Source organism: Carlito syrichta, unplaced genomic scaffold (assembly GCF_000164805.1).
Source record: "Carlito syrichta isolate Samal-C Ts95f unplaced genomic scaffold, Tarsius_syrichta-2.0.1 Scaffold126448, whole genome shotgun sequence".
Classification (NCBI taxonomy): Eukaryota; Metazoa; Chordata; class Mammalia; order Primates; family Tarsiidae; genus Carlito; species Carlito syrichta.
In genome coordinates, this window is record NW_007070544.1 from 119,752 (window position 1) to 141,980 (window position 22,229).

The window sequence follows — 22,229 nt, forward strand, 5'->3', positions numbered from 1 at the left end:
GTAACACATTCATGATATGGCATTATTGTTTTAAATGAAATTTGATATCATCAGACTTACCAATATTCAACTGCAAATAAAAAATAAAAATCTAAGTCCACAGCAGCTCTACAAATACCATAGATTGTCACACTGCTTTCCTTTTTTTCACTAATTTTATGTTTGGTATATAGACAGCTAAGAAATGACTAAATTTCTAAAACCTTACTTCTTAGCTGTGCAAATGTAATGAAAACAAAAAAGGGTCTTTATGTCATTTAACTAAGATAAAATTTGGAAACTAGTTATTTTATATAGACCACAAGAAATATCTGAGACACTAATTGTGTGGCATCATTGTGTGTATTTGAATGTGGTATATGTGTGTAGTTGTACATCTATATCTGTCTATCTATCTATCTATCTAGTCTATCCTTTTCTACATAGACCCTGGTGGATAAGTATTTGGGTTTCAATATATTGTTCTAGAGGCACATTTTATTAAGAGTGATCATAAGTCAACATCATTGAAATATTAAAGGTGGTATTAACCAACAAGAGTAGTTTTCCAAATTTAGGCAAGCTACAACTTAATTATACATTCACAAATAATGATGAATTTACTATTTGAATTTTTAACACTATATATGCATACATATATGAAAAAGAGAAACAATACTTTTTACTTCAATAGCTTTATGGGTACAAATAATTTTTGGTTACATGGATGCATTGTACTGTGGTGAAGAAGTCTGGGCTTTAAGTGTGCCCATCACCCCAACTAGTGCACTTGTACCTGATAGGTAATTTTGTATCCCTCACTCTCTTTCCCCCTTCCCCTTCTGTCTCCAAAGTCCATTATATCATTCTGTATATCTAAGCATGGCTTAGCTCCCACTTATGAGTGAGAACATATGATATTTGTTTTCTGAGAAACAGTATTTTTCATGTTTTCACATACTTAGCAAGACAGAAGAATTCTAACAACAATTGATACAGGAACTGTAATGACAAAGGCGATGCCATTGTTTACTTGATAGAGAAAAATGAATTTCAAACTTTCAAAACTCATACATGATATAAATTATAGCATTGGAAATGTCAGGACAAATTAAGCACTTGATTAATTATTGATATTCTTGGATATTCATATCTCTTACACAACTTCTCGACATAAAATCAAGGTCAATGCTGTGATGCTATTGTCTCCTAATTTAATTAGTACTGAGAATGAGAGATTGAAATGTACTTAAGAATAAGGATTTTTAGTTTCTTTTGCTACCTTGGAAAGTCATTTAATATAGGCCTGATGTACATTTGCACTTTCAAGTATGTGTACTATTTTTAAAAATGTATGAAGAGTTGATGCAAAAGGTAACATTCTACCACCTTGAATACAGAGAAGGCATGTGGTGGTTCATCCTGCAAAACATAAGGGCTCTTCATAAAATACCTGAGACAGTTTAGGCAGCTGTAATGCTCTTGTATTTCTGACAGCCGATTACTTTTACTCACTAGTTTTTCTCAAGCATCAGTCCCTCTATGCTCCTATTGTGTGTGTGTGCACTATATCATAGTCCCACAAAGAGACCATAACTTCTATTTAAACCCTGTCTTCTATACAAAAATTCAGGCACACCCATGTACATATTTTAGGTATATAAACCAGAAAACATGGAAGAAGTGATGTCGTGTTTCTGGGCTGGAGATTACTTCTTTAAAACAGGAATTTCCTCTGAACGGAATTGGTTTATTTGGGGTGAGGGGGAATAGGCAAACTCCTGAGATCTGGGCACATATGGATGGGTCACTCTCGCACCTAACCAGGTCATTTTTCCCTTTCCTCCTCCTTTCTTCCCACCACTAGTTGCCATGTACCGAGAACCATCTTTGCATGATGTGGGCGAAACGGTCCCGAAGGCTGGGGTGACGCCAAGTAAAAGCACAAGTGCGTCGGCAATAATGAATGGAGGCAAACCAGTCAACAAGAGTAAGACAACATAGCCAGATCCTCACAGGTGTTGTGACTTATTCGTCCTGAGCACAGTTGAGTGATTTATCCTTACCAGACATTCCTGCGCCCGTGGCTGAAGAGCTGCTGGAAGTAAGCAAATGCTTGCTCTGTGCTGTCTCTGAACTTCTTTGTTGCAAGTGGATAAATCTCAACTTGTTGCACCCCCCACAACGAGAAGACACCTGGATAACCAGCTAAACTCAGACCATGGAATGCCCTACCAGATATGGAATGCCTTTTTAATATCTTTTCTGTGACTGTGACACTTCATGTGAATGACATACTTCACAAGTACACTCGATACCTTGCCTGCTGACAGCTACCCATAATCCTTTTTGAGTCCTGTTTCAGCGAAATCCATGTGTTTAAGTTCGATTTTGTAGCACACAAATAATATTGAGTAATTTCTAGTTAGACGCTGTAAACCTGTGCTATTATGGATTTCTCTTCTTCCCATTTTGACAGGGCTGCTTGCTCCACTGTCTGTGACCTTTTGCAGGGATTGTGTTCTAAATTGTAAAATGTTGCAGTTGGCTTAGTTCGGAGAGCAATCAGGGAATCAGGAAGCCTTCTCAACCTATTATTACAAATTGCATCTATAAAGATTAAGATGTTGTCTCTGGCTCATACTATCGATTAAAAACACATATACGCTCTATCCAGTAGCAGATACTGTGCTCCCGAGGTCGGCATTGCCTGGGTGGGAAATGGATCAAACACAATCCATGAAAAGCTCTCTAGGATACGTGTTTGACACCCCCCTCTAGTTTCTTTGTGTGTGTGTGTGTTTTATACATATCACAAGCTTACTGGTAATGGTAACATTTGCCTTGCCCAGCGAGCAAGACCCACTGGTTTTTGAGAAAGTGGGTCCAAAGAATTCTGTAGGCCTTGTAGGCCTGATTAAGGCTCATTTTTCATCTATTAATTCTCATGATTTGGAAAAAATAAAATAAAAGAGAAGAATCAATAATTACAACCTACAAGAATTGCGCTACCTAAATCCATTTCAGATATACTTCGTCCTGTTTTTAACGAACCAAACTTAACGCCATCTCCGTTTCTGGCTGCATTCCCCTCATCCTCAGCAGAGCATGGGCAAGACGGCTGTTGTGTTCTTTCCTGCAGCAGCAATGCAAACGTTAGTTATAAATTAGACTTTAATATTTTTGGTGTTTAATGACAAGTTTTTAAACTGGACATATTAGGAAAAAAAAATATTTTTTTTAGCTCAGCATGCTGAGTCCGGTACTGTGTAATTTCACCAGTACATGCCTCCAGCTCAGCGTTTTGAGGCCCCTGTTGGCCAATGGCTGGGTTAGAGGTGCCTTGCCGTGATTTCAAAATACAGTCTGTTGAATTATCCTAGACAAAAATAAAGGCAAACCAACACCTTCAGAACAAAAGGATTTTGATTCACTCCACTTGTTTTTGATTCATTTTGCATTCTTGATTTCTTTTTTAGTTTAATATGGCTTAAACTCTGAGCTTAGGAAAGGCAACTACTAAGAAAGGCCATGAATAGTTGACTACACAGTGAAGATTCCATGAAAAATGTTCAGTATTGGATATAAAGCGTATCAAATGTTTCATACTAACCTGTTTGGAAATATATTTGTTAACTCTGTGTACACCTAATAAAATTCAATGTTTTCTTCTCAGAAGAGTTAATTGAGACCAAACCGAACCTCTTTTATAGAAAACTATATATGGGATCAATGTACTGGCCTCTTGTTATTATTTCTCTGTGGGAGGATGACCCAGTTGCCATTTTTCCCATCTGCACTGTATTTATTGGGAAATTATTTTGTTACTGCTTTCATAAATCTCCATGACAGCCCTTGCCCAGCATTTAAAAAAATTGGCCTGCTTAGCTGATTAAAGGTTTAGTATAAATTTAACTGTTTATGCTTATTTCATTTCATATTGGTCTCCACTGGAATAAATAAGAAGTTAGCATAACGTTTGAGTAGATTTACTGTCAATGATGCTAAATTACAAATACAGCATAATTATTTCTTTTACCACTCTTGATTTGGTGTCATGCCACCTTAAAACCTATGTTTTTAACAGGATCAGTTAGAATATATTAAAAGAATTTCATTAACCAATTATTTAGGGAAGGCATATATCTCATAATATGTGGCACACTATGGATAATTCAACTTGTAAATCCAATTAGATGGGCTTATAGACACTGCTTACACCAACACACACACACACACACACACCACACAAACACACACACACACACACACACACACACACACACACACACACACACACACACACAAATGACCCACCTATTTGTTTTTGATAATCAGCCCTACTTGCTGGTTTCTCTCCCCTGCAAGTATGTTTATTGGTTTAAATTAAGATTTATTTTTGTAAATGACCAAGATTCATGTAAATGTGTACCTCTGTTTTGGTTTTTTATATGGGTTGTCTATAAGGGCATTTATCCCTAAGAATGGATGTCAAAATAGTTTCTTCTAATCTGTGTTTAGACATATTGCAGAGGGGTCCTTGTTATTTGTAATTTAGTTAGATCATTTACTTTGTGTCTGGTCTCACCTGTTGCATGGGAAGAGGACAGCACTGATGAACTGCATGTAGTAGGACCTGTGTATCAAGAACTGTTGGTATGTATTACTCAATTTGCATACAAAGAGTTTGTCTGCATTGTACAGTTTCTGTGTTTAATATCATTCGTTGTATTCACAAATACAACATATTTAATAAAATATTTATATGAAGGCATATTAAAAAACATCAAACAACTTTATGTAACAAGATGGCATTGCATCACCCACAAATATAGAGAAATGTCATGTAAATAAGTTGGTAAACTCAATTTCCCCCTTTACCATGCCAAAGAAAATTTTAGCTCTTTGATGATACCTCTTTAGCTCTTTTTCCAGAATAAGACTTCACCATTTTTTTTTCCTCCCTCAGAAATTAAGTTTGCTGTTATTAAGTAGGTGCAATCTGTCACTATTGATGTTCTGTATAGTAAATCTGATGGAATTAATTTGTACTTAAAGACCGTGTGTTTTGTACCTCCATGTGCATACGTCCATTGTATCAAGTCTCTATAATATCCCATTCTTTCTGCATGCATATCTAGTGTGGGAGGGTAGATTTCTACTGATGTGTGATGGTAGCTGATTGCTTTGCCAAGCCCTCAGCAGTGCTCGGATATGTTCATTGTTTTGATATTTCAAGTGACATCATTTTTGTTTTCTAGTAAGTTTACTTTCTGAAACATTTTGCTACCATTTTACTTGGACAAATTATAAAAGACATGCAAATCGTCCACCCTATGCGAAGAACAAAATGCAACTAGGCATTATTCCTTTATGAATCCTGGAGAATTTAGAGATTTTCTACTAAATGTTTGTTGTCCTCTGTGGTTGGGGGTAGGGGTGGCTTGAAGAGATCCACAATGGGCCCAAAGGACTCCTGCTCCAGTTTTTCTAACTGTTCATCTCTTGGAGAATAAGCAGAGATTTATTTTATCATCATACCTGTCCACTTGCTTAATTAATGCTTTAAGCACGGCGACAGTTGTTTTTTTCAAGATGACCAATATTAGACATGGTTCTCTTTAAGGACAAAAACTTCTTGTTCTTTAAGTTAGACATGTATCACTTCATTTAAGATGTCCTTTCTAATATTACAGGGATAATTAATATTTGATACTTCTCCAAGAGGAAGAGACCAGATTGACTAACATCCAGTCTAAAAGAAGATGAAAATAATTGAAGATTATTTTCAATTTTATTTCAGAAAAAGGGCATATCGAGGGAAAGCAATTGGGCTAATGCTCAATTATTTTCCAAAATGCAGACAGAATGTATATTGTGTTACTTTGGAGTAAAAGACATTTCCTAGCTTGGGTTTTTTAGCATACAGTGTGATACATGGAACCTGCTGACCTTCTTGAATACTGAGTAGGGTTTCAAAGTTTTGAAGTTGAGTCTGAAACTAGGATTGAGCTGCAAAATAAACAAAACGTGTTTTTATTTTTCTCTTGGTTTTCAGTTTAGTCTGATGTCTACTGGCAGAGATTGTACTTGCACTTGAAGTGATGGGGGCCAATGTGCTGCTGGAATCTGGATAAATTCAGGGAGCCCAGAAAGGCAATGGGTATAGTGACTCTCCTCTTGTGACTTAGCACTTTGGTTGACTTTTTTGAAAAAGTCCTTGTGGTGGAATTCCTCAGTGATGGTTTGCCAAACAAGCAGAGTTAGTGCCAGAACCATCAGTCAACTTGTATCCCTTCCAATTGACATTAATCCCACTGCAAATTCCTAAAAACATGAACAAGCCCAAGAGACCTGCTTATTTTTCTCCCACCCATTACAAGTTTGTTCATGCCCTGCTAGTTTTTTAGAGAGAGTCTCCATAGTAGAGTCAAAGGCCAAAGTACAAAATCACATTAAAGAAGGGTATAATTGATGTCTTTACATGTAACTGTTTATTTTTCCCAATCTAAAAAATGTAGATTCAATCACTTCTTAATAGCTGTATTGGTGTTTGCATTGCAAGAGTCAAAACCACACACGCACAAACACACACACACACACACACAAGGAAATATTATGCAACAGAAAGAAGCAAAAATAAAATATGTCTGTTTTCAAAGAAAAAGCATTCCTTAGAGTTTAGGTACCAGGTGACTTACGCTATAATTCAGTTTCAGTTCTATAATTTGTAACTTAATGAGCCCCAGAACTTAGCTAACTATGATGTATTTTCATCTTTGTCCAAAAATTTAGACACATTACACTTATATGGTATCATCATTTCTCCAATATCTAAAGTATTTTTCTTTGAAAACATAAATGCTAAGGACATTTTTGACACTCTTCTTATAAAATATAAAAGAGAGCAGCACTTTTGTGGTAGTTGTTAATGAAAAGGTATAACAACATATAATTATGAGAAAAATCAGACACACCTGAGGTTATGTGACGAGTCACAGGTAATTAAGATCCAGCAGAGCAGAGATAGCAAAATACTGGTCGGGCACAAGACATATCCAGTTCTCAGCCTGTTTATGGATGGCCGGAGAGCTCATAAAGAATATGTATGTATGTATTTATTTATTTTTACAGTTTTAAAGTATTAAACACAAACAAAAAAGCATATGAGACAGAGATATATATGATTCACAAAGTCTGTAATAGTTGCTATCTGGTTTTTTATATAAAGCTGAGCACTGCGACAGAAGAATCTGAAGGTTATTTGCATTATGAGAGTGAGATGATGTAATGAATTCTGACGTCTGTGCATCATCAAATAAGTCATCAAAATTGCTACTAAACAATCATAATAGGTTTGTTTAAAGCTTAAAATATTTAGGTAGGAAAGTGGAAAGAATATAATCTATATTATTTCTTGACTACTTATATTTCCCTCATTTTTACAAAACTAATATATTGATTTACATACTCAATAATAGAGCCACAACTAACATGGTTGCACTTTTAATCTCAGGATAGGAAATAACAATTTTATAAATCTATTAAATTATGAGAACATTATTAGTACTCTAAAACTCAGCATCAGTTAAATTTTCTCTTAAAATAATTTTCAATATTAAATGTTTAAGTAACTCAGTAGATTCATATTTCATTATTTTTGGTGATTTGACTTATAAAATCCAAGCCATGACTCTAAAATATTTACATAACTAAAATAAGATTTCCAAATAAAAATTTTTATCTTAAAACAATATGGAAATGGTTTTGTTACATTATCCTAGGATTTTACAAAATTCACATCTAGAAAAAAAGTGGGTTTTTTTGTTTGTTTAGCTCTAAATAATTAAAGGTTGCCTAAACTAATGTGTGTAAGTAGATTTACCTGTAAAGGGAAGACTCAATTATTGTACATTTTCATAATTCAACATGAATTTCATACAGAGCAAAATTTCACCATTAAGAAAATAAACGTTTTGTTCATATTACTGAGTGAATATTTGTAATTTCTATTTAAGCCATTTCTAGTTTTTATCCTTTTTGCTTTTGAGACTGGTGCCATTTTATCATAGTATTTCTCTTCTTGACTTCTCTCCATGATCCCATTTTTCTAGTAAGTAAGGTATCCTTAGACAAAAGAAAGAATTTAAGGGAAACAAATGCACATTTCAGGCCCATCATATTAGGAAACTAGATACTGTCTTTTTAAAAGGCCACGTTACCGTGGAATAAATTAAATGATAAAAAAATCAAATTTCTTGTCCATGTAACCAATGCCCAACTTTAAAGTATAATCCCTTTGTTCTAGGATCCAAAAATGAATATCCCTGAATAACAATTCATCTTTTTGGTTCATTATCAGTAGGTACATATACATTGATACAGAGTATAGACAACTTGTCACTATTTATTAAAAATGTTAAATTGTACATTTTTCATAATTTCTTCCTTTATCTTAAGAGAATCCTCTTTCATGAATTTAGAGTGAGATTAAACAAATGACTTCATGGCTAAAAATGACCACTCTTCTCCCTTGATCCAGTCCCTACCTGACATTCACCTCATGTGTCTTCATTGTTCCCATATGAAAACGTGAAGTGATATGGAATCCTGGAAAAATCTGATTGGTTCATCTATGTGAAGGTGTATCTTGTCCTTAGATTCTAATATGATCTTTATTGTGTAGGAATGTGGATTTTTAACGACAATGTAATTCAGCATTTCTCAACTAGAGAACTATTGACATTTGGAGTCACATAATTCCTTGCAGTGGGGGCTTTTCTGGGCACTGCTGAATGTTTAGCAGTGTCACTGGCTTCTACTCACTAGAAGCCTGTAGCACACCCTCCCACCTCACTAAGTGTGACAATCAAAATTGTCTGTAAATATTGCTAAATGTCTTTTGAGTGGCAAAATCGCCCTCATTGAGAACCACTTATATTAATTATGGATGAAAAATCCTTTCTAGTGTTATGTACGTCAGAGTTTGCTTAATTCATTTCTAATGAGTACCAAAATTTCATTCAGAAATAGAAAAACATACAATGGTCTGCTTAAACTGTCCTAGTGGTGATTATACATGGTTTCCTCTGCATTTATATCTTGTAATGGCCTCAAAAAACAAGAATCCAGTCCTCTCCCATGACACTATTAAGAATATTCTGTGCCAAGCCAGATTTCACAAGCATTTCCATTCCATCCATCCCAGCATTCACAGTTTCCACAGCTACATATTCCATTTCCTGCAATAAAATACACATGGGAATCATTATTATGATCAAAAGGCACCTAGTTTAAATATGCTGTTATAAACCACATAAGTGTCCATAATAAATCCATTTCATTCATCCTCGGTAGATTTTCTTATGGTGCAGTGATCTTATTTTTACATTGTATTAAGCAGCCGTGAGACATCTCATTTTTCAAACAATTAATAGCATGTATTTGATGCCACCATTTACAGATCAGATAGTAGCCGTTCTGTATAGCTTCAGCTAGGCTTCCACGTCACAATTTTGTTTTCCCTTAGATTGTAACTTATGCCTACTTATGAATAAATACCAAAAAACATAATGCTCCTTGACACAATATGAGGCAAGCTAAGCAAACAGCTGGAAGAGGAAGTCTTGTGAAGAGTGGGCAGTGGGCAAGTGTCTAACTTCAGCTAAAAATGGGGAAAGCAAATATATGTCTCTATTTCTCCTGTAACTTGGTTTAGCAAATGCATTTTATAACCAGTTGTTAGGACTCAATAAATCAGTTTAGCAGTGGCTATTGCACTGCTGAGACTTTGTTTTATATCTTTCTCTTACCTCTCCCCTAGAGACATACACGCATCCAGGTCCCTGAAAACAACCAACACATCAACTATTGGTACCTGGATTCCGTTTAAAGCAATATTTCTTCCCTTACACCATGCTCAAAGTAAAATGGTTGCCAAGAGAATTCTTATTTAGCATATACATATATATGTATAGATATACATATATTCATACATGTGAGTTGGGGAGGGGTAGATTATTTTGTCTAAGTTTCCCAATAGTCATTTAATTTAGCTGCTTCTATGACTGGGAATAATGTGAGTGCTTATTCCCAAATACCCACCTCTCTTTATTAACACTAACAATTGACTTCCCTTGATTAAATGAGAACCGGCCTGTCCGGCCAGCTAAAGCATCATGTGATGGGAGTCATTTGGCTCCATGGCAAACTGTGGCATATAACAAGTAGTGTAGGTCAATACTGCACCTGTACAAATGAGGCCATCATGTTTGTCGCAGTCTCTATCATCACAGTCACAGAATTCCCCTGAAATATACCATTCTTCGGCAGAACAAATGCACCTTCCACAATGACAAGAACCTGAAATTGCAAACGGTATGGCTCGTTGTCACTATGTAACTAAAGTTTCCATCTAGAATAGAATATATTTGACACACTGACAATAGGCTTCTAAAAATCTAGCTTCCAAAGGTAAAAGTTTATTGAATAGCTAGTTTCTTGGAAGGGTGCTTTACTTACTGTAATTCATAAAGGTCATCCAGGAAAGCCTTCATTATGGATCTAGACAGTTGCAATTAGCCTTGAGCAAATGTCCCATGGCCCAGTCTGGTTGAAATGTCAAGGAGAGCAGAGTGTGGCTGATTCTTATAGATGATCTTCCAAAAAGGTGTTTAAAAATAGAATTCTTTTCTGGATTGAAGCATATTTTTAAAGTGCCTGTGCTTCAAAGGAATTGAATATTAAATTCTATTAAATAAGGATGTATTTATAATTGAAGTAACCCCTAGATTATTGTGTTCATATTTTTGGATTTTTGTTTATATACCTTTCTTGGAGTGGGAGTGCCGCTGCAGAGTGGGTGGCTAATTAAAATGCTAAAAGCACATGCACAATCAGTCATGTATATTTGACTTAGGAGGCCTCAACTTTGGGTCTCTGTGCCACCATCAAGAGTAGCTCAAATCCCCCACTATTCATCCTTTATGGGGCTCTGGGTTCAACTACTTTTCCTTCTACTTAACCTATTTCCTTTTTTTTACTTCCTATCTAATTATTAAAAAAAAAACCTTTCCCTTTTCTTGTTAAAAATTCTTGTTTTTCTGAGTAAAAAATGTATTAATTATATATTTAAATTCAAAGAAAATAAATGTGTTAAATGGCGTTCCAAAGAGAAGAAAGTCTTCTCAGTCTAAATATCTTTACATGACAGATCTAAAAAAATCCTCACATGGCAAACCTGCTTCTACTACAGCAGAAAAGACAACTTAAAAAATTTTAAAGAAACAAATAGAAAAGGACTTCCTCTTTCTTCTGTTTCCTTGGGTTGGTTTTCTTTTCCAGATATGAATACCTTTTACTAAAAGATGGTTATCACCAATTTTTTTTAGGTCAAAAATTACCTTAAGAGAATGTGAAATTGAAAAAGTATTTTTATATATTTCACAAAATTCCAAACTTGGTAAGTTCAAAACATATTGGAGGTGGGGCGTGGAGTAAAGGACAGAAATCAATTATTAGTGCCTCTATTGAAAGGTAATGATTAAAAAGAGAATGAACCTGGCTGGTTAAAGTGATTAAGGAAAGTTATGCTTATCAACAGATATCATGAGAGTGTTCATGCTAATGTGTCCCAAGCATGAAGTTCTTTGTGACACGTCATATCATGGAAACCAGTATGGGTATCTTAGCTGCAAGTATTTTCAATGGCCAAATTAAACTTTGCCATTTCTTGTCACATTTCTCCAGGTAAGAGAGTAGTCAGCATTAGTTATATTGTGAGAATTGTGCTTACATTTATTTTTAACTTCTTGCTTTGCCACTGCATAATTTCATTTAATCTTGACTTGTCTTTCTGAAGGTCTAGGTTGCTTTGCATTCCCATGAGCAAAATATAGGTATATTTCAGTTCTAATGAGTGACTGAAAACCTGGTGGTTTCGTAGAGCCTGGGAAGCTGGTCCTCCCTGGTCAGTCTGCAAGGGATGCTTGTCCCCTTATGGTCTCATTCTGGCATAGAGTTTCTTTTATTTAGACATTTATTTATTCTAATTTTAAAGACTTCTCTCAAATTTCTAGACATGGACAAGTTCAATGCTCAACTGCTTGTTTAACAAATAGTGATCTATCTGCCAACAAAGAAAACATGAAGTATTTCATTGACTATCAGAGAAATTTCCTCAGAAGGCACCATATTAAGTGTTTTATTTACATGAGTGGAGGAAGATAAATAATTTGAAGAATATGACTATTTTTAGTTTCTAAAATAGTATCATTCTTACATTGGAAAATTACTTCTAAAACAGAAATAAATTATTTTATATATTTATGATATTAATATATTACACCTAGGATATTTTTGTGTGTCATAATTCCTGAAAATATCTCGCACTTTATCTTTAAACATATCCTCTGGTCCTGGAACTATTCTGATCACTTCTCTTGCTTCTGGAATGCTTAGCTTCATGCTATGTTTTCCCACAACTGGTAAGCTCAAAGTTAGTATGGTATATATGGATAGAGTTTTTGATGAGTAAATTCCAATGTCTACTAGTCAGTGAAGTACTTAAGATAAAAAATAAGGATTGATTTTGTATGTGCCATGAAACAGTAGTTTTCTAGGTCAGCATTTTCCCAGCTGTGTTATTCTTTCCTGTTTGTCAATGCTCAATGCATCTCAGAGGTATGAAATTCTTCCATTGCTTGTGAAACTAGGAATAGATAGCATGTAGCAATAACACTGTGTGTATAGTTGTTAGGACCTATCATAGCACCTTTCTTGTAGAGAACTCTGACTGTTTTCATCAATAACAGGGTCAAATTGTCCCTCTCTGGAAAGAGAAACATTTGGGAGAGGTTTCTGTCATATGACATAAGCTGCATGAATACCAAGAGGTGAGTTGTTCGACTCATCTGACTGGGGCTCACTCACACCCTTGAGACCCAGCCAAGCCAGAGAGCAGTTGATCAAACTTGGCCTGAGACCTTGGGCGGTAAGTTCATAACCACAATTCCACTAATCCACTCGTTTTCTTTCTCGATATAAAGAACATTAAGAATGTTCCTGTCTCCTTTCCGTGCTTTTCACTGGCTTCCATCCCTGGGGAATCAGCCACATTTTCTCATGTGTCTTCAAAACATCCTTAGAACTTAAGAAGGAGAAGGAAATGAAATGTTGCCTTCAAACATGAGAATGGAAATACAAAGAGGATAAGGAAATTTCCCGGGACCACCTATGCAATAGCAACAATTAACTGAAGACTTCAATATGATTCAATCTACTCTTCTATGTAGCCATCTGCCTATATTGATGTCTTCCACAGTGAAAACTTTCATGTAGTGTAGTTTCAAAAATAAGCTGTTTGATCTGACTGTAGGTCTGACTGGATAACCATATTGGGTGAGGCAACTAGCACAGCAGTCTGGCTGAGGCTGGTTTTGTGAAGCATCACTTTCACCCTTTCTCTTTTCCAGGGATGTGAGATGGATAGTGGGTGTGCCCTAGACTTATTTGGATGATGTGGAAACCAAGAAATGTCATTGTGAGGGCTTAAGGAAACAGGGGTTTATAGCCATTGTCACACAACAGCATTTGTAAGACTATTAGAGGTTATTACTTGGATCTAAGTTGAAGCAATCAAGACAACAGTGTTATTGTGTAGTCTTGGGTCCAAATTCATAAATCCCAAACAAACACAAAACCTACAATGAAATATATCCTATACTTTGTAAAGGTAGCCAAATTTAGGGTAGACCTAACCACTGAGCCCATCTTTCTTGGTTATTCACAAAAATAACTTGAGTCCAAGGGCAAAGCACCTTTGTTAGTTGCCCCATACCATTACTAACGTTGGACTTTCTTTTTCATTCAAGCCTGACAAAAAATGCTGCAACCTAACATCCCAGCAGGCAGTTTTCATTATTGTACTAACTACTCCATCTGTTATGAAGGTCACAACAATGTATCTTGTTTTAAATTTTTCTATGGAGTGATTTATTGTCTTGGCTATAAATTTGTAAAGAAATAAAATGCTATTTCTTCATCGTCTCCTGAGGTGACAGCTTTATTCTCAACTTGTAGGAAGTGCATGTTTCAGCTTTGTTTGGTGGGTACAGGCTGCTAAGTGATGTGCCATGGTGACCTCAGGCCACTGCTCAGACCTGTCCCATAATCAGAGAAAGAAGCACTCAATATCCATTGTGATCATGAGGGTGAAAAGCTGTCTCTGTCAAATTTGAGAAAAACGACACAGAATTTGGACAAAGTCATGAAATTGATCAAGGAAGTTTCCAAGAAGTACATGGCCCCAGTTAAATAATTTGAAATAGGCTTATCTTTTTCGCAGCCAGGTTAAAGTCTAGTTCATGAGTTACTTTTCCTGTGGGTCCCAGGTTGAGGTGTGGGGTGGTAACTACCCATAGGAAGCAGGAATAATGGCTAGGTCCCCATTATCCTCTGTCTTACAAAAGATCACAGTTCCATGATTCTCATTTTATCCCCTTTATTCATCCATCATCCAACACTAATGTCTCCAGAACAGGAAGAAAGAAAGGAGCCCATCACCAGCTGTTGCCAAAAATACAAATGCCCATCCACTACCATGAACGTCAAAATGTGCAGCCTCCAGGCAGCTTTGACATTCCCTTTTGAGTTTAAACACTCTAAAACTCTCTACCCAGTAACAAAAAGTTTAGACAAATATGCTTTCGACCCCTCACTGATCTCTGGATATATTTATACCACCTATAGTAAGCAATTTGCAAGTGAATTAACTAGAGAGAGTTTTTGGCTTTGTTTTGTTTTGAGGAAATGTCTTTGGGTCAATATTGGGTCCACCTGATTTTTAAAAAAACTACATTTATGATGCTGGAAAATGAGAATCTTTCTTCAGACCACAATGACTTTAATACAAATTTTATTTTTTTTATTTTTTATTTTATTTTATTTTTTGAGTTGGAGTCTCACTCTGTTACCCAGACTGGAGTGCAGGGGCACACTCCCGGCCACCGCAGCCTCGACCTGCTGGGCTCTGGCGATCCTTCCGCCTCAGCCTTCCAAGTAGCTGGAACTACAGGCGCACACTACCATGCCTGGCTAATTTTTTTTTTTAATTTACTGTAGAGATGAGGGCTCGCCAAGTTGCCCAGTGGGGGGATCTCAAACCTGCAGGCTCAGGCAATCCATTCACCTCAGCCTCCCAAAGCGCGGGATTACAGGCTGAGTCACTGAGACCAGTTAGAATTTATTTTTTGATAAAAAATATGTTTTTTATAAAATTTAGTTTAGGACATGACAAATTGCTATGCACTACACTGATGAGTAGGGTGTATTCTTCCTGGACTTGCAATAGGACATGACTTAGGAAAGCCCTGCTTATGGATAGAGCACACACACATACACACACACAATGGCTGATTTTTTAAAATACACAAATCTAAACAAACACACTAATGTTTTTATATGAATGAACGTCCTCTTCTGTGAAAAGCTTATACTCTTATCTCAGTGACATCATTTAGGAAAACCAAGTTAAAAAGTGTCTAAACTTTAGAGCTTTAAGCAGAGCTATACTCAGAAAAAATTATCTAATTCAAAAATGTTAATCATTCTCAACATTTTTATACGTAGAGCACCCCGTTTTGATCTGATAGCATTTCTTCACTCCTACTTCCCTCTCGGAGTTTACTTCTACCCGGTCTTCTTCTTACTTTCCTTCATTTATCTCCTCCTTCTTCATTTTTTCCCTTGGTTTCTTCCTTTTGACCTTTATTTCCTCCTTTTGAGTTCTTCCAACACAGCTTGAATCAAAAATAGGAGTTTCCAGGAGCTGAGCCCCCCTGAGAACTGGTGGAAGGTTTGTTTGGTGCTTGGAATTAGATTGAATAAATGGGAGAACAAACAGGGAACAACATGATTGCTTTAAACTCATTTGCCACCTGCTGGTTGTAATGGCGTTAGGCTGAAAACAGGACCTCCTTGCTGGAGCACTGTTAACACAAGCCTCCAACACATAATTCCTGGAAACCGAGGACACAAGTCATCTATTAAAATAAGCACATTTTTATCCATTTTCAACCTTCCTCCTGGCACCATAGGTGGTCACAGTATCCACGGTCTTTTATGTCTGAAATTGTGTCAAAACGTCTCTTTCAACTTGGTAGCAATGTCCTTGGGCAATGGGAAAAGCAATAGCCACCATTTAGGCGACACACAATCCAGATCACATTCTGCTTCCGACACCCCTTTCATGTGTGTGATGCCCTCACTGGCGGGGCTCTTTTGAAACACTATGCAGTGTGCCTGGCGCACGCTGGCTTTATTGTCTTCTTCAGAAAGTTATTTGCACGCACACTCATCCTGATCCAGTGGAGGTGTTTGAGAGTACACGAATCTTCAGCTAGAACTGTGCCTTGTCTGAAAAGGAAGGTTTCTGCTCTGCAAGGAGTCTATGGAGCTGAAGAGAGGGGCTGGGAAGCCCCATAACTTCTAGCTTCTTGTGAGTCAGCTCCTTGGACATGTGGTGAGAATATCTTTTAGGGCTCTCGATGTCTTATTGGGCACTAGCAAAGAGGAACGTGACAGTCTCCTAGGTAGTGCCATATGTACTACGATAGTGGGATTTCAAAGTCCCTTCAAGAATATTATGCAGAGAAAACAAAATCAAGGTATCTAAAATATAATCGATTAGTATTCTTTACTCAGAAAAAAAAAATCTATTCCAGTTGTGTGTGTGTGTGTGTCTGTGTGTATAAGGACATAGGAGTGGAAGAGAAGGCTCGTTTTTTTCTTAAATCTGAAAAATGTTTGATTGGATTGGTGTCTTCTATTCAGCCAACTTGTAGGTTATAATTATTGGGAAGGCTTTTGTTTTTCTTTGTTTAATTATTGTCAATTTTTTATTTTAGTTTACATGTTTGCTTAGAACAATTAGTGATATTTAGGTCAAAGAAACTTACACCAGAATGGTAGGACTCATCTAATTTTCTTTCTTTTTAAAATAAAACAAAATATTTGTTCTCCTTTTATGCCTTTCTCACACTTCCAACCCTCCTCTTTTCCAGCATATATCTCTATAATTTAGCTCCAGAAGTTCCAAACGTCGTATTTCATATTTTCTGGCAGCTTAGATGCTTGTGATCACTTTTCTACAGTTCTGGTCTGTGCTATTTCAGAGGTGAGCTCAACAATCATTTCTTTGCCTTTCTGGGGAGAGGATGGGGTAGTCCATTCAGTACTCAGTATATTTTATTGTCCTTACTTTTTACAAAATTATTAGTTCTATTTCATTCAACAGTAAATTTGCATACAAGGATCTTTTTGCATATATCTTCTTTTATGTAGAAATCATTTGGGTTTCATTTTCTTAGATCCAAGAAAACTTCGTGTGGTTAATCTCCAAGCTTCATGCTGGGTACAAGCAGAGGACACAGTGGCTTTCGTTCATGCAAAGCTCGGTCTGGGAAAGATGGTTGCTGTTGACTGTTCTACAAACTGTGTGTCAGAGCAGGAATCCAGTCCAGGTTCCAGCAGAGATACTCACCCTTCCCCGAGCACAAGATGCCATCTGCTGATTCACACAGACTCTTGCTTTGTTCTTCCGTCATGTTACACTTCCGCGGATGCTGGCAGAGCTTTCCAAACCATCCTTTCTCACAAATGCAGCGGCCACAGGAACATGTGCCGTGGCCTGTGAAACAACCACAGGGTGGGAGTGAGAGGAGAGGACGGGTAAATAACCAGCTGAAGCAGAGTTTTTAAGAAAGAAACTCATACACCACAGGATCTCATTTTTCTATCAAACACATTTTCTCTTTATGCATAGTCAATTTGGCATGCAATTATTTACAAGAACTTACAATAGAGTTCTAGCTTAACATAATACATTTGAATGTCACATAGGAGATGGACTTGAGAGAAAGAAAACTTGGAATAATTTAAAATGGAATTATATCCTCTTTTTTTGATACAAAATATTTCCTCATTTGCATTTTTATCAGTATGGAGTCTTAGTGGTATTCTTCATTGCGCACACCATGACATCCAGACCAATTTGCAAGGCTAGTCACGAAGCTACTGCTTGCAGCATTTATTGATTGCTCTCCTATGGCTTACTAATAAAAACAAAAGGTTTACTTCTGTACAAATGGTATTTGGAATTACATCACTTTATCTGCTTACCTCTCTACTTACTAATAAGGACAGATGTAAGTGTAAGTAATGTTGTCTCTTTATAATTGCATAAAAGTTAGAGACAGCACCCGGCTTAGATGTACACTTGGCCCATTCCTTTGTTCCAAGCATTGGCTCCTGGTTTGGGGAATGTTTTGTCTTCTGGTAAATATGTTACACTGTATTTGGAACAGTTATATCCTAGCATATATACCTGTTTAGTTGCTTGCCACAATACCCTATTCAGTTGGATGATCGACCATTTTAATTTCTTGTTTCCCTTCAATGCTTTATTCCTTTTCCTGATATCTGTACTGCCTTACAGAAAGAGCTCTCTGAATCAGCTATTTGCCTGGCAGAGACTTACCGAGTATCTATCATAAACAGAATGTTTTGCTAGGCACTAGAGGATACAAAATCCAGCACGATGAACACAGTGGTTCCTGCTCTTCTTCCAGGGACACATATCATCATCATTAAGACTGATCAGACTGGGTGGGGCTGTTGACACCATTCTCTCTTGACTCCTCACTCTGGTGGGATGTCAGAAGTCAACCTTGCTCCATCTGCTCCCCCTACACTCAACTCTACACAGGAAGGATGAGTGGCCAATGCTTCATGGTTTGCAATTCATTGTTATGATTAACTTAATATAACAACTTATGAATGGTGGTGATGGTTTCTCAAATTCATAATCATCTGGCAGTTAATGGAAAGCAAATCGGTGACAAACTCAAAAGAGAGATCCATTAAGATCTATTTACCACAGCCTCTTCTTATCCATATGGTGATGTGTTGAGTTTTTTCTCATTGCAGCCCGTTGAGTCTGACATTATTCCCATTTGACAATCAGGTAACTGAGCCTCAGAGACATGAGATGCTGTAATTTTGCTTCAATCACATAGTTCAACCACATGGGATCAGAACTTGACTATAGTTCTTCTGATTTCAATGCACACACCTTTTCCAATGTGTCACATTGCATCTATATTTCATTTTTGAAAATGAGACAGACTTTTCTTAATTTCTATCTTTTTCAACTGCCACATCATTTGAAAGTGTACATTTGACATTCATGGGCTCTTTCTCCTTAAAAATCTCTTCTCTAATGGTTTTCATAACACTATATTCTCACAGCTCCATTAATCATTAATACTTCTCCTTTGTCTCTATTTATCCTTCTACACCCCCCCCCCACATGGCCCACTACATGTGGGTGTCCACCCGTTGCCTATCTTTAATCATCTCATTTTATCTCTCTATATTTTCTCCCTTGAAAAATTTATCAATCATAGGATTTCAGATAACTACCAGGACCACAGGGCTCTATCGACAGCTCTTAATTTTCTCCCAAGATCCATTCTCATAATTCCACACTTTGTGTTCTACTAGCATACCCAATTAATGCTTCCATACCTACTTACATAATTTTCTTTCCAAACGCTGCATCTCTGTCTTTCTCATTTCTTTTAATGGCACAGCTATTCTTTCAATCAACCAGTTCAAAATGTATTAAGTCACATGTGAATCTCCCTTTCTCCCCTCATCCAAAACGCTGTCAAGTTTTGTTGAAATTTCTTCCAACATTTCCACCTATGTCACTATTATAGCCTTTGAGAAACCTTCATACCATATCTCTCTCCAATATCCTTGCCCACAGATTCCAGCAGCACAACTCTACTCACATCACAGCCTTGATCTCTAGTCCTATATAACTCCCTAATGCTCATGGTATGAGGTTCACCTACACTAACCTGAAAAACAGAGTGCCAAACTACTTTCCCAGTCTAATTCCTTCTCTTCTCCCTTGAATCAAACAGACTTACTCATTGATTTTTGTGCATTTCTCACAGTTTTCTGATCCTATGCCTTTGCAGAGGTAAAAATGTCTTTCCCATTCTCTACACATTCAGGTCCTCTTTTATTTTCAAAGTTCAGCAAAAGTGACTACACCTCTGTGAATATTTTCTTTCTAATATTCCTAAATGGAACTTATTGTCTCACTTCTGAATTTCTATATTACTTTATTTTTTTTTACCTCCTGTAGAACTTTTTCTGTCTTCTACCTTGTTATATATAGTTATTTATCATGTAAATCCATTAGTTAGTTGTGAATTCTTTGAGAGCAAAAATTACTTCTGATTCAGCACTGTAGTCTTCAGAGTGCCAAGAACACTGCCTTAGACACTGGATCCTCAAAAGCACTTGTAGTAGACTGAGGTTGTCTGTATCAAAGCATCCTTCTCATAACACCCCCCCCCAATCCAAACTGAGAACCTAAACTGATTTCAGGATATGTTACAAGTCATTTGGTTAATGGACTGCTGTTTAAGAGTGATAGAAAGTTTTTGAGCTGTTGTTTCATTTTTACTAACTGTAGAGCAGAGCCAAGTTAGAGAATTAGTGCCTCCTAAGATGTATCTTCTCAATAAATATTCAACTAATTATATCTTGACTTCTTTGTTAAAACCAAAGTCCATTTAAAGTGCAATTTTCTTTAAGGAGCAATATAAAAAGATTCCATATTTGAAGGCACAGAATTTGGGGTACAAAAACATATTAAAATGAGAAAGAGAACTTCTAGAATAGTCCATTGAGCTATGAATTTTTAAAATCTCATGTTTCTTACTGACCTTAGGTTGGTAAGAATCATCATCAATATGACATATTTGGAATCATTTAATCTCTATTACAGAGGAAGATATTCTGCTTTTGATTTAGAATATTATTGAGAATAATTCAATGGCTCCTCATAGCAAGTAATTTAATACAAAATTTATGTGCAAAAAATGGGAGTTTGTTTTACATTTATTAGCTCATTTATCACCTTTCCACAAAATTAAGTTAGCATCAAGCCCATACAATCATCAATATGCATTGGTATTTAAATGGTTTGATTTTCTATGTATATGCCTTTCTTTACTTAAAATTATATATAAAAACCAATTTTTAAAAGTCTCTTCTTTATAAACTTTAATAATTTAGTCATGCACTCAGGAGATACTATTTGTTTTGCATAGGCATTTCATTAGCAGCTTAGAATATAAGCCAACAAATACACTTGAGTTAGAGAAGACAAAAGAAGATGCTAGTATATTCAACAGTGAGAGCACTGTTAACTGGGGTAGTGAGGAAAGGACTCAGTGACACCTAAGGGATGTGAAGGAGCCAGACAGTCAACATTCTAAGAATAGAGCCTAGAAAAACGAACAAAAAGTCCTTGGGATAAAAAAGACCTTGGCATGTTACAAAGGGTGAAAGAGGCCAAGGTTGTTTAAAGAACAATAAGGAAAAAGGTGAAATAATGTAGGTGGAAAAATATTCAGGAATGAGAACATAGCAAACAATTTACTTCTGGTAAGGAATTTAAAATTATTCTAAGAGGAATGAGAAATGACAGAAGGATATTAAAGCAAGATAGTGATGTGATATAATTTGCGGTTTGCAAATGCATTTTGGCAACTGGGTAGGCTAGATTAAGCTGTGGTGGGAAGAAGTGAGTACGGGAGAGTGAAAAAGGCTATTGATGTTGTCAAGTGAAAAATGATAGTGGCTTAAAGTAGGTGGTGGCAGCGGAAATGCAGAGTGGATGAAGATTCCCCTTTGGTGCCTGAGTGCAAGCCTATGAGACATGATGCTGGACTGGATATGGCAGATGAGGGAATGAAAAGACAAGTTTTCTGGCTAGAAAAATAGTGTGAATATTGATGCTATTTATTAGACATGGAAGTTTCAGGGGAAAGAAGTTGAGGGTAGAAAATCAGCTCTGTTTAGAACTTCCTGCATTTGAGATACTCTCAAGACAACTGAGAAGCGAGGTCAAGTAGTAGCTGGACACAAGCTGGTGCTCGAAGGACAGGTTAAGGCTGGCACTAGGCATATAGATGTTGAAGTTTACAAAAGTAGATGGCATTTAAAGTTTTAGAAGGAAATGAATCCACCCTAGAAAAAAATAAGTCTTGGGGAAACTCCAATATTTAGGGTTAGGGTTCAGGAAGAGAAGCCAGATTAGTAGGAATATTCAGTAAAAAAGGAGGAAAATAAGAAGATCGTGTTGTCTCATATGACAAATAAGAGTGTCC

At 36.5% G+C, this 22,229-nt stretch overlaps 2 protein-coding genes across 4 annotated transcripts in view; one reads left to right on the forward strand and one right to left on the reverse strand.

The window, feature by feature from the left end:
• Window positions 1-5,022, forward strand: part of FGF14 (fibroblast growth factor 14) — a 121,818-nt gene extending 116,796 nt beyond the window's left edge. Inside the window, exon 5 of the mRNA XM_008048633.2 lies at window positions 1,847-5,022. Coding sequence (XP_008046824.2) covers window positions 1,847-1,983 — 137 coding nt within the window. The 3' untranslated portion in view covers window positions 1,984-5,022. The remainder of the gene's footprint in view (window positions 1-1,846) is intronic.
• A 3,344-nt stretch (window positions 5,023-8,366) lies between these two features.
• The window catches only part of ITGBL1 (integrin subunit beta like 1), a 241,081-nt gene continuing 227,218 nt past the window's right edge, over window positions 8,367-22,229 (reverse strand). For all 3 annotated transcript variants that reach the window (XM_008048628.2, XM_008048627.2, XM_008048629.2), the window contains 3 exons: window positions 17,519-17,665; window positions 10,228-10,341; window positions 8,367-9,221 (listed from right to left, as the gene is read on the reverse strand). In XM_008048628.2, the coding sequence (XP_008046819.1) occupies window positions 9,130-9,221; window positions 10,228-10,341; window positions 17,519-17,665 (353 nt within the window). In that variant the 3' untranslated portion in view covers window positions 8,367-9,129. The remainder of the gene's footprint in view (window positions 9,222-10,227; window positions 10,342-17,518; window positions 17,666-22,229) is intronic.